This window comes from Vombatus ursinus, unplaced genomic scaffold (assembly GCF_900497805.2).
Source record: "Vombatus ursinus unplaced genomic scaffold, bare-nosed wombat genome assembly UNPS02014848.1, whole genome shotgun sequence".
Taxonomy (NCBI): Eukaryota; Metazoa; Chordata; class Mammalia; order Diprotodontia; family Vombatidae; genus Vombatus; species Vombatus ursinus.
Genome location: NW_020954626.1, coordinates 2,809,332 through 2,821,895, shown reverse-complemented (window position 1 = coordinate 2,821,895; position 12,564 = coordinate 2,809,332). Strand labels below are relative to the sequence as shown.

The 12,564-nt window shown below is 38.3% G+C and overlaps 1 protein-coding gene across 1 annotated transcript in view; it reads right to left on the bottom strand.

Moving 5' to 3' along the window:
- The window catches only part of SCG3 (secretogranin III), a 43,256-nt gene extending 31,391 nt beyond the window's left edge, over positions 1 to 11,865 (bottom strand). Inside the window, exons 1-5 of the mRNA XM_027840885.1 lie at positions 11,771 to 11,865; positions 11,089 to 11,141; positions 10,674 to 10,719; positions 10,338 to 10,547; positions 6,082 to 6,224 (exon numbers count right to left, since the gene is read on the bottom strand). Coding sequence (XP_027696686.1) covers positions 6,082 to 6,224; positions 10,338 to 10,547; positions 10,674 to 10,719; positions 11,089 to 11,141; positions 11,771 to 11,861 — 543 coding nt within the window. The 5' untranslated portion in view covers positions 11,862 to 11,865. The remainder of the gene's footprint in view (positions 1 to 6,081; positions 6,225 to 10,337; positions 10,548 to 10,673; positions 10,720 to 11,088; positions 11,142 to 11,770) is intronic.
- Positions 11,866 to 12,564: the final 699 nt, after the last annotated feature.

The window sequence follows — 12,564 nt, the reverse complement described above, 5'->3', positions numbered from 1 at the left end:
CATATTAAGGGAAGAAGCCATTTGTGAATGTATACAAGACTAAAAAAATCCCAGGGACATATGCTTGCTTTCATATGTATCTAAAATTTCTCTTAGCACCAATGGCTTCTGAAGCAAATTCAGTTGAAGGAGAAAAGTGGAAATGAAAATTCTTGGCTTTTCCTGGGGCTGCCCAGAAGTTGTATTATGCCCTCCCTATTTAGAGCTGGAAGGGACCTTAGAGATAATCAAGTCCAACCTTCTCATTTTACATTTGCAGAAATTAAGGCAGACAGAAGTTAAAGTGACTTGCCCAGAGTTCCATAGCTAATAAGTGTCTGAGGAAGGATTTGAATTCAAATCTTCCTAATTTCAAGCTCAGTGCTCTATCCACTGAGCCATCTATCCACCTTTCTCCTTGGAATAGACGTCCTCAGAAGCCACGAAAGGCCTTTTCTTTGCAAGGATACTTATGTCTAAAGAGGCTCTTTTCATTCCTAGGTCCCCCAGAAGACCTGGGCTCTGAAAATCTCCCTCCTCCAAGGATGAATCATAGCTTAGGGAGCCACTTCCTGACCTGGAAATCTAGAGCCTAGATTGTGAAATGTTCTGTGAGGCCACTGAAGTATCTTCTCTCTTCATGGGGGAATGAGTTATAGCACAGTATGTCCCTTTCCCAGAAAAGTGTGGACCCAGAAGGCTCCCTCTTTAAGGAAAGAAAGTGATCAAAAAAGCCCCTCTGTCTGGGACTACACCTGGCCTGGAGAAACACATCTCTCTGGAAAGACTCTTTCCTCCATCTGCTTCTTATTCTGGGATTGACCTGCCAGGAACCTGTAGTCTCTCTCCTTTCCTTACCAACACTTCTACCATGGAGAGGAAGGGCCATGTTGGCACCCAAGCGAAAGGCCCTGATTGTATTATCTTGATTAGGATTCTGTGCTATGGAGCCAAAAAGGAAGAATGAAAATATTCATCTTAATTTTTCTCTTTTCAATTAGAGTGAATCTAGAGGTAATCCTGAGTCTAGAAGGGAAAAATCCTCCCACTGATCTACTCCCACATGTTCCCCAGTCACTAAGTATCCTCACCCTCATTGTGCAGCAGCTGGTAAAGTAGTGTTGTTATAATCACTGTTGTGATATCATGTGTACTGCATCAGAGTATGTGGTTAACCACTGTAAACGCAGCATAATCATCGCTTATGGGTAACCATTGACTCAGGACCATACCACATGCCTTTTGGAGACTCTACAGCTTAGGGAATGGGTGGATAGAATGAGACCTATTTGAGACCAGTTTACCTATGCATGGATTGAGGGAGCATCCTCCCAACCCTGCATAATTGCACATTAGATACCCCAGCACCATATTACTCCATATTACATCATCATAATAATATATTACCGTTGTCATTATATTATTGCTACTTAAAAAAAGGATCATAAGATTATAAATTTAGTGATGAAAAGTGTCTTAGAAGTCATCTGGTATAACACCATCATTTTACAGTTGAGGAAACTGAAGTCTAGAGAGGTTAATCATACTGGGAATCAAAGAATATGGGTTCAAATCCTACTTTTGCTGCTTACTCAAATCACTTAAGCTCTAGAGGGCCTCACTCTCCTCATTGGGAAAATGAGAGGGGGTAGACTAGATGGCCTCTTCTATTTCTAAATCTGTGATTCTAATAAGGAAATATCAAGATTGCAGCAAATAATAAGTCTGATCCCCCAAAATTTCTGGAGTAAAGCCCTCTACAGATTTATGAAAAAAAGAGGGAAGAGTGCTTCCTGAAACAGAGCAGAATTACCCTGCTAGCAAACTGCCACCTTCGTGTTCTCCAAATCTCTTTGGGCAAGAGGCCCAGGACAGAGAGGGGGCAGAGTTAGAGGGAATTCCACTCAAGAATTACATCTGAATACATCTGACTCCATATGCTCTTATCCTTTCCCCTCCGAGCTCGTTTTTCTGCACACTGATTTTTAGTAGCTATAGAAGCTTTTGTTTTGCGGCGGCATCACTAGGACATGGCATAAACCTGAATGCGTCAGGAAGCAGAGAGAGAGCCTTTTATCTCCTCTGTTGCTCCAGGTGCTATGACTACCCTGCAGGAGCCATAAAAGGAGAATCATAGCAAAAGCTATTAGAACAAATTGTAGAAATATTCCATGAAGTAGATTAAATAATGTCACCAAAATAAGCCAGGGTTTTTTTAATAGTAGATTTTATTCTTCTCTTTTTGTGTGAAAAGGGGAGACCAAATCTCCTATATCTCACCTCTTATTTTCCCTTCCAATCTGCTCTTCCAGAGGGCTAAGAAGAAAAAAACCCCTAGCATGTTTTACTATGACCCCATTTGGGGTTTTCTTGGCAAAGACACTGGAATGGTTTGTCATTTCTTCTTATAGCTCAGGAGGAACTGAGGCAAACAGGGTTAAGTGACTTACCTAGGATCACACATCTCGTAAGTGTCTGAGGACAGATTTGAACTTGGAAAGATTAGTCTTCCTGACTCCAGGACCTGTACTCTACACTCTACCCATTGCATCACCTTGCTGTCCCAGGGTATAGGTACCATATATAGGTACTATATATAGGTCCTATATGGTATAGGGTATTATTCCCATTTTAAGGGATGAGGAGATTGAGGTCTAGAGGGTAGGTGATTTCTCAATACTCATATAGATAATGAATATCAAAGGTGGGATTCAAAGTCAGTTCTCTCCTGACTTCAAGTATGGTATCTTTGCCATTATCCCAGGTGGACCTTCCAGCATTTAACACTAGAAATCTGTTCTGAAATTGTCATGTTACTAGCTTTGGGTTTCTAGGTCTGAATCAGACCATCCTCTAACTCTAGAAGATGCTGATATCCTAGGGGGCTCTAACTCCAATTAAAACCAGAGCAGAGATGCCTCCCTTTGCTATGTCTAGGCTTTATCTAACTTCACTGTTTAAATACCTCTGGTTGTGTCAGATGTATTCTTAAGACCATATGGCAGGGCAGGAAAGCAGAGCTTTCTATAAAGAAATTCCACTCAGTAGGCCTGCTACAGATCTGTCTGTGCCACTAATTTCTCTGCCTAGCCACAGATGTGATCCTTCACTTCGCTTGGCCCACTTCTCAGCTTTATTTTCTCTATGGAATATTCCATCTCCCACTTTAGTCTTTTCTCAGGCTATCCCTCATCCCTGGAATGCCTTCCCTCCTTATTTCTGATACCTGAAACCCCTGGCTCTCTTTAAGCCTTGGGTAAAATGTTCCCTCCTTCAAGGGGGGGACCATCTTGGTTCCCACTTGTTAGTACTCTCCTCCCCTAATTGTTTTTTTGTTTATTTTGTTTATTTATTAATCTGTGAACTTGTAGAATGCAAGCTCCATGAGGGCAGGGACTAGCATACTTTTGTGTTGGTATCCCCAGCTCTTTGCAGGGATTAAAAAAAAATACCTTGTTCATTGATTGAATTGGGAGGGAGCTGCAGAAGATGCTGACTTTACAGCTATTTTACTTACATATTCCTGTAAAATTGGGAGATATTCTAATCCTGAAATAATGCTAAAACTGTGCTGATTCTCAGAGTAAATTTCTCCTTCACAAGATTATAGATATGAATATTACAACATAAATATATCGAACCCACCATGCACTTAGTAATGTGTAAAACACAGATAAAATCGGACTCAGGACATATGACATTCCCTCTGAGAATCCTCTTCCTATTTTCCTGGTGAGTCATGACTTGCTATTGAAGGTCATTCCTTCAGCCTTCAGGACTGTATTTCAATGATGTCAAATGTCCCAATGCAGATACAGCTTTTGACAAAATGAAATCTGAATTTTGTCACTGATAGCCCTTTGTCATGCTCCCTTGCCATATCCTTTGTTTTTACCTTCCTCCTCTCCTTCAGGCAGGTGTCAAAGAGGATAGAGCACTGGGTCTGGAGTCAGGAAAAACCTGATTTCAAATCTCACATCAGATACTTACTAGCTATGTGACCCTGGGCAAGTCACTTAACCCCATTGCCTAAAAAAAAAGAATCAAATGAAATAATATTTGTAAAAGTGTTTAGTACGGTGCTTGGCACACAGTAGGTGCCATATAAATGTTTATTCCCTTCCTCACCCTTATTTATAAGAAAAAATGTTTTTAAAAAGTTTTATTTATTTTCACCAATTAAATTCTACTCAGAGAGGTAAATGGTGGAGACCTATAACTTACTGTCTTTCTAACCATGAATACCTAAGTTTTATTCATAAAATGTACCATAAGACATTTCATTAAAAACATTTTTTTCCTTTTTGGTGAAGCAATCAGGGTTAAGTGACTTGCTCAGGGTCACACAGCTAGTAAGTGTCAAGTGTCTGAGGCCAGATGCTAACTCAGGTCCATTCTGACTCCAAAGCCAGAGCTCTCCACTGAACCATCTAGCTGCCCCTAAAACATGTTTTTGTTCTCAACCTATGGTTTCACTGGTGCAGGGAACTCCCATTAAGAAAATTCTCTCTGCTCCTGCAGATCATTAAGCAATTCACTTGTAACAGAGTTATAGAGAAACACCTGGGGCACTACAGTTGTTATGTATAATATACAGGTAACCCCATTCCATCTGCTTTCCTCCAGATTTTCAGCTCTGACATGCCATAACTCTGTCAACATATGCAAGGAGGCTGAATCAGAGAGTATTGTGGCTAACTATAAACTTCAATTCCCTGCAAAAAAAGCAACTCAAACTGCATGTGATACAAGGACCACATTTTTAGATTTCTGTTAGATCTGCTAGATCCAGATTAATATGTGGGCCCTAGGTACATTCAGTAGAAAGAGTACTGGCTCTCAAAATTGGGCTCTGTCATCATGTGTCCTTGTTGAAGTTATTTATCAATTTTGGGCCTCAGTTTCCTTATCTTTCTATGGTTCACATTTTCTAAATACTAGAGCATATAAGAAGGATGAGGTGTGGTTTCAAGAAGGCCTGAAACCATCCCATTCACTTTCAGAGAAGTGAAGTCATTAAAAATATAGTGCCACAATGTTCTTGTGCTGTAAGAAATGATGTGTGTGATGAATCCAGAGAACCATGGAAAGATCTATATGAATAGATGCAGAGTTAAGAGCAGATAAGAAAATAACATACACACTAACTAAAATGTAAATGGAAAGAATGACACACCAAAAATCAAAAGTAAATATAAAAAATTATAAAGAACAAGTGGGACTCAAATGAAGAGATTTAGTAAGACACTCCCAACCTACCCCTTCATGGAGGCAGGAGGTCCACGGGTGTTACACAATGCACATGTTTTTGGACTTTTTCAACATAGCAATTAGTTGTACTGACTTTTTTTCCTCTTCAAAAATACTATTTGTCATATGAAATGGCTCTCTGGGAGAGGGGAAGGGAGAAGGAGGGATGTATGGGATATTCTGGTATTGTATGAAAGAGAAAATATCAATAGAAATTTATTTTTTTAAAGAAAAAGATAAAATAAAAAGCAGTGTAATTAGAATTAAAAAACACCCTAGGTTCAAACCACATCTTCTAGTTGTGTGACCTTGTGGGGAATCATGTAAACTTTTCTGGGCCTCAATTTCTTCATCATAAAATGAGGGGGTTGGACGAGATAAGAGAAGTCAAACTTGCAGGTAACCACATAACTCCCAGGGGACTGAACAAGATTAAAATGTAATTGGGAAATTTTAAAAATGCAATACAACATAGATAATGTCAATTTCTGGTTTTCTAAACCAATATGTGACTCATCGGGCTTCTAGCTGAATTTGACACTACTGGCTTAGACTATCCCTAAAGTCCCTTCTAGCTCTGAAGTCTGTGGTCCCACTTTCGGCAAGTACCCTTAGAGTATTTCCATAGAGAGACACTGTGAGGCTTTCCTTCAGCCGTGGACCACACAAGTGCTCAGTGTCATACAGAACCAAGGGGATTTTGTAACCCTAACAAAGATAGAGTCCTGTAAGAAAATAGATCAATGCTAGTGGAGGCTATTACTCCAATGAAAGGGATGAAAAATAAAAGAGCAACCACTTGGCTTGCTGTTGTGGCTGACTTCAAGCAAGTTAAACATTTAGTTGACTCACCAAACCAAGATTCAGAAGTTTAGAAACAATTTTATCAAATACTCCTCTGTCATTTTCCTCATAAATTCTGGTGGCTATCTTCTGGACAATGTCTTCAGCAGTTAAAGGAGTTCCATCCAGCTGATGAAGGCCATCTGGATCATCTAGAATAAGCGTCATTGGGTTACCTGCTCATCATCTATTTTTGTTGAATATTTTTACAATCTGTAGAGATTAGCAGTATAGCAGATAGAAGACCAGCCTTAGGAGCTAGAAAAACCAGAGGTCAAGTCTTGATTCAAACGCAAATTGGCTATGTGACCATTGGCAAGTGACTTAACCTCTTAGCACCCAAGGCATCTCTATAAGCCTATAAGACATGCAGCATGGAGTAGTGGAAAGAGCCATGGATTATTAGTTCCTATAAAAGGACTAGAGTTTGTATCCCAGCTCGACAATTTGCTACCTGTATGATGCTGAACAAGTCATTTCACCTCTCTAAGTCTCAGTTTCCTTATCTCTAAAATGAAGGGGTTGGACTAGATGATCTGGCTATCCCAATAAAGTTAATGCTTTGCATATGTAGAAGAAATTTCCACTGGTTTTGCAGTTAGAGGATCTAGACTCAAATTTTACCTCTGTCACTACTTACGTGGGTGACCTTGGAAAAGTCACCACCTCTCTGGGCCTCAAGCTCCTCAACTATAAAATGATGAGATGGTCTCTAAGGTCCCTTCCAGCTCTAAATCTACACTGTTAAACTCCTAATATGCAAATTTATGCAGCATGAAATGCAAATACATACCCCTGGATTTACCGGGGAAAATCTGACTGCATTTCTTTAGGACCAATGCTGGGGAGACAGAACTCTAATAGCAAGGGGAGAGTTGCTGTCAATGAGGCATTGCACCAGATTCCCTGGAGATCTGCCAGGCATCACTCGCTTATTTCCATTCTATGCCACGTGAACTATACCAAGCTTATAAGGCACTTGGCTCTTTATGTCACCCTAAGGCTAATCTCATGCAGGTTTTTATGCCTGAAATCTAAGAAATGGAGTTTCTGTTCCAGGATACTAAATAACCCTCCGGTAATTTACTCCCTTGCTAGTTCTGTCCAAATAACTTTTCATAATGTTCTTATGAAGTTAAGAGGTTGGAGTATTACTATTCTGATGCTGCTCTTTACATTCACATCTTCTAGAAGAACAAAAGGAGAAATTCCTCTCCTGGTTCCTTTTCTGGATTCCCTGGAGCTAGCAACCTGTTTAGCCTCTGGCAAAACAACTTCTTTGTGCTGCTTCAAAAGAAACAAAGAAATGATGGGGTGAGAAGTATAGGAGGTAGCCAGGTACAATTATTAGATTCACATTTATGGTTTAGTTCAGCACTGTAGACCAGGGCAATGGATAGACTACAACCCCCTAAGAAAAAGTCTTTTGAGTTGTTTTCATAAACCTAATATGGCTCAGGTTTACCATATCTTCTTTTGGGGGGGGCAGTTGGGGTTAAGTGACTTGCCCAGGGTCACACAACTAGTAAGTGTCTAAGGCTGGATTTGAACTCAGGCCTCTGGCTCCAGGACCAGCGCTCTATCCAGTGCATCACCTAGCTGCCCCCTTACCACATCTTTTAACAATTTAAAGTATCCTTAATTTTTTTGGTGGTGGTTCTCCTTTCACCAAGCCCTCTATAACTTTTAGTCCTTTTACAGGTGCACAAATTAACTCTTGCTTAACCCCAAGTGTCCTATCTGTAGGCTTGTTGTAAACATTTGAAGAAAAGTCCTGCATAGATTTAATCAGGGAATGGAAAAAATATTTTGCTTTCTTCTCTTTCCCTTAGGATCTACGGAAGAAAGGTTGCTTTCTATAGCTGTAGTCAGCAGGATGATTATTTTTGTTTTTAAGTATGCTTACTTCTTCCTTTTCCAATAGGGAGGATGCTAGCAATGCACAGAGGGGAAGAAACAGCTTTTCTCCTTCCCACTTCAATATTCCCCTGAGCTTTTCATTAGCAGCTACAAAAGCTACTGGAAGAATTTTGTTAGTATGGTCCCTGCCAGAAAAAATGCTGGGAACAGATGTGTGAACGGAAGAACTGCTGCTTATATGTGGTTCCACCTTTGACATTCTGACCAAAACTTTGAGCAGAATAGCAACATATAAGATCATTCATCCATATGTGCAAAAGTGGTAATTTATCCTTTCTGTTATATGGTCCCAAAGGGAAGACAAGTGTAAGAGAGCAGATGAAAAATCATGACTTAAGAGCTAGAAGAGAACTAAAAGGCCATTTATCTTATAGTTTAGGAAATTGAGAACCCTATCATGTTAAGAGACTTGTCGAAGGTCATATTGGTAAAACATGTTGGAGACAAGATTCAAATTAAAAATCAGTGTCACCTCTTATTAGGTTTTATCAAGTACCCACTGCATGATGACTTCATGGTAAAAGGATATAGCTACTATGTCCATATCCCCAAGTCTTTCAGGGTCCTATAGTCATTTGTTAGTCATTTTGATTACCTCAGGGTCAGGGTAATAAATTTTCCTCTTCAAAATAAGATCTTTGAAAAAAATTTCATTGCTTCTCCAGCAGTGGAAGTGTATCAGAATCACTCTCATAATTCATTCTCCTCAAACATTATGAAGAGTTAGAGGCTGTCGCTAGTATATAACTGTCCCTTGTCCCCTCTCAGGCCCATTTAGGTGATTTTAGATATGATTATATAAAATCCAATCCAACAAGGATTAGGGATGGAGACAAACACACATATATGCTTGGACTAGATGACCCCTTAAAGTTCCTTCCAACTGTAAATTTTTATAACTACAATATATCTATCTATCAATAAATACAGAGGTACAGGTTATATGTATTATATATACATAGATATAGATATATAGATATCTATTTATATAGATTATATAGACATATCTATCTCCTATTGTCATCATACTAGATGGTAAATCCTTTGAAACTAAGCTTATTTCTATATACTTAGAAAATGTTAAGTGATATAAAATTAAATTGTCCATAGTTATATGACAAGTCAGTGGCCAACTCAGGCATGCAATGTGTGACTAGTCTTCATGCACAACTGGTTAAAATGACTAGTCAATTGAGTCAAACAACCTTTTGCCTGAATCAGTCAATTTCATCAAAATGATTGAATCAGTTATGTGTAGACATATTTGCAGTCTACTGACTCCAAGTCCAGTACTTGGAATCACAAATTAAGAAAAGAAATTTGAAAAGAAACTACATTTTCTAGATTAGCCTTCAGTTTTAAGGATAAAGCAAAATATAGTTTCCTCATCTAGACCACCCTTCAGGTTATGTTGCTTTATTAAAAAGTAAATTTAATTAGTAGCTGACTTTTAGCAGTGGGTCATAGATTTACAAACTAGAAATAATGAGCTTAATTCTCCTGTGGTCAGGGACCAGAATAAGGACACAAGAGAAGAACATTAGGCATTCTTAGGCACCCATACAGAGAATGGAAAAACAAATCTCTTCCTCTACGCACATATGTACCATTACCATACCTGAGGCACTGGAAGAAATAATACAACATGAAATGATGGACATAGGGCATTTTCTTTTATTGTAAAATTTCTCATCTTTTGTATTGCTAATTTTGATGTTAATTTTATAGTTTTACTTTGTATTGAGAGTTTAAATCAAATGGAAAATTGCATAGAGCTTTAAGGTTTGCAAAACACTTTACATATTATCTCATTTGATACAACCTCGTGAAGTAGGTGCTATTAGTATTTATTATTAATATTTATTAATAATATACTTTACATTATAGGTACATTAACATGATTAATAGTGACATATTGATACAAATTAATATTATTTATTATTAATGGTTACCTATTATTGGCATTATTCCCCTTTTCCAGAGGAGGAAACTGAGACTGAGAGGTTAAGTGATTTGTCCAGGGCCACATAACTAGTAAGTGTCTGAGGCAGGATTTGAACTCAGGTCTTCCAAACCTAAAATTCAGAGCTCTGTCTATTGCAAATGTTTTCTTTCCCCCAAAGCATCAATAATCTTGCCACAGAAATCTGAACTTGCAGCTGTATGTATAGCTTGCAGCCTTCCACAGTGATTCTGACTTTATTACAATTTTTGGTTTAAATACTATAGGATTATGAGTGTATAGTGGGTCTTTCTTAAATATGGAATTTTCTTAATCCTGTAGTTATGTTAAATTGCAGTAAGGTGTAAAGCAAATAGGAAGGAAAGAGTTTATTCTTAAATACCTTGAGATTTATTCTCTAATCCACTTTTAGTAGAATCATAGTCATCCACCAGTCTGTGATTCTTGGTTGAGTCTACCTCTTCCATGATCAATTTCTTATGTGGTGAGTTTTGTATTGATTTCCTTTCTTTCTCCTTTTTCTCTTTTTCTCCTATTGCCTTTAGCAGGTTCAAGTTATCAGAAGAATAATTTCTTTCCCCTGCCTTGTTTTCTGGAAGAAAATCCCCAAGTCCAGCATAATATTGTTATCTTTTAGATTAAGATCATCAGGATTCACATTAATTAAATGATTATATATACACATACATACATACATATATACATATATATTTTTTACCTGGAGGGGCTGTTTTCAGGATCTGATCCTTTTCAGCTTCAGCAATCTAATTGTGAAATAAGCAAACAAAAAGGAAGTTTCAGTCATTGTTTATACATATGCTACTATACTCTTAAAAAATCCCTGGGAAGTTCACACACTTACACATTGGGTTCATATAATGCAAAAGATGCTAGATTATGTCCTTAGCATTTATTTCAGTACAACTCTGTGTGCTTCTATCATTAAATATCCACAGATTGCCAAAAATAAATTTCAGTTATCAAGAGATCTCATTTTAATTTGTGCTAAGGACTACTTAGTTCCTAAACTTCCTGATGTTATAATGACTATGATAACAATGCATTACAAGAAATAGTGATAAATAGAAAAAAACCCCCACAAAGTAATGTTTATAATTTTTCATTTGACTTACCTGTTCTTTCAAAGGCCTTTCTACACTTAGTTCTCTGTTGTGTAGAGATTTGTCTAGAATAAACACACACATTATATATAATTAATGGTGTTTTGAAAAGTCACATGTATTTTAACTCAAATATGGATAGCAAAAGCATTTTACATTTCTCTCATAAAAAGAATACTTTAAATGCTCATAAAATTTATGGGGGAGAGGAAACCATCTCTTTAAGATTTTAGTGGAGACAAATTGTACAATCAGAAAAATTGTCAGAATTTTTCTAATCTGTGTTTCCCAGATTTTCCTAGATTCATACTCTTTTCTGAATCCAATATACATTTTAAAAACTTGACTTAAAAGCCTTTCTAAAATAGCAGAAGCATAATTGGATTGGTAAAATTAAGAGATTAAAAGCTCTATCCTGAACATGACATGGATGAAATATCTGGAAAATGTTGCAACACAAGTAGAAAACAAAACAATAGCGTGTGTGTGGATGGTGGTATATTTTTCTTTTCAAAATAAGATATTTGAATAAAATTTCAGGCTTAGGTGCATATCAAAACAGAGTTTTTCCCCCCTGGTTTTCTGCCTAATATACATGGGTTTGGTCTGAACAGAAAGTGAAACATCAACGATTTTATTTCAAAGCTTTATCTCATAGTTTAAAAAAAAAAGGAAAGGGAGGATGTACACTTACCTTGGATGCCCTCTGGTTTGGGGAAAGCATAAATTTGGCTGAGGACAAGCACCAGCACATGAATCATTGTCCCCATCCGGAGAAGCCCCATTCTTACTTCCTGCAGAAACTGCTTGGCGTTGGGGCTACAGGCAACTGGCGTTGCTGAGAGAACTGCAGAGAGAGACCCACCCGCACTGATAGCAATGCTTTTGTTATGAATGGAGAGGAGGAGTAAAAACAGGAAGAAGGAATGGAAAGGGAGGGAGAGTAGACTGAGAGGAGGCTGTTTGTTCCGTTCTGCACCTGCTGGGGAAGCTGAAGAGAAGAAAGGGCTTTTCAAGATGCTGAGGTTGTCTAGAAGGACTGCTAGAGCGCTGTCCACCCCTTGAGGTGCTGAAGTTTCTGCGAACCGGAGCTGGCGGAACTCCCCTAGACTAGAATCAATTTCCTAGGGCGTAGTCCGTGCTTAGCTTCAGCGCTTGGAGGATGTGAGGAGAGGAGGCGCATGCTCCAACCAGGCTAGGGGCGAGAAAGGAAAGAGTCAGCCGACCCCAGGACTGCTTCATTTCGAGTGAATGTACAGGGGAGGGGTAACGGAGTGGGTGCTTTTCAATCAACTGCTGATATATTTCCAACTTCTTAGTAATAATGGCTGATATTTATTCATATAAAGTACTTTACATACATCTCATTTGAGGTGTATAACAAACCTGTTAATTACGTACCAGCAGGTTTTACTATCTCCATTTTATAGATGAGTAAACTGAGATTCAGAGAGGTTGATTTTTCCCACAGTTCGAGCTATTTTAAGA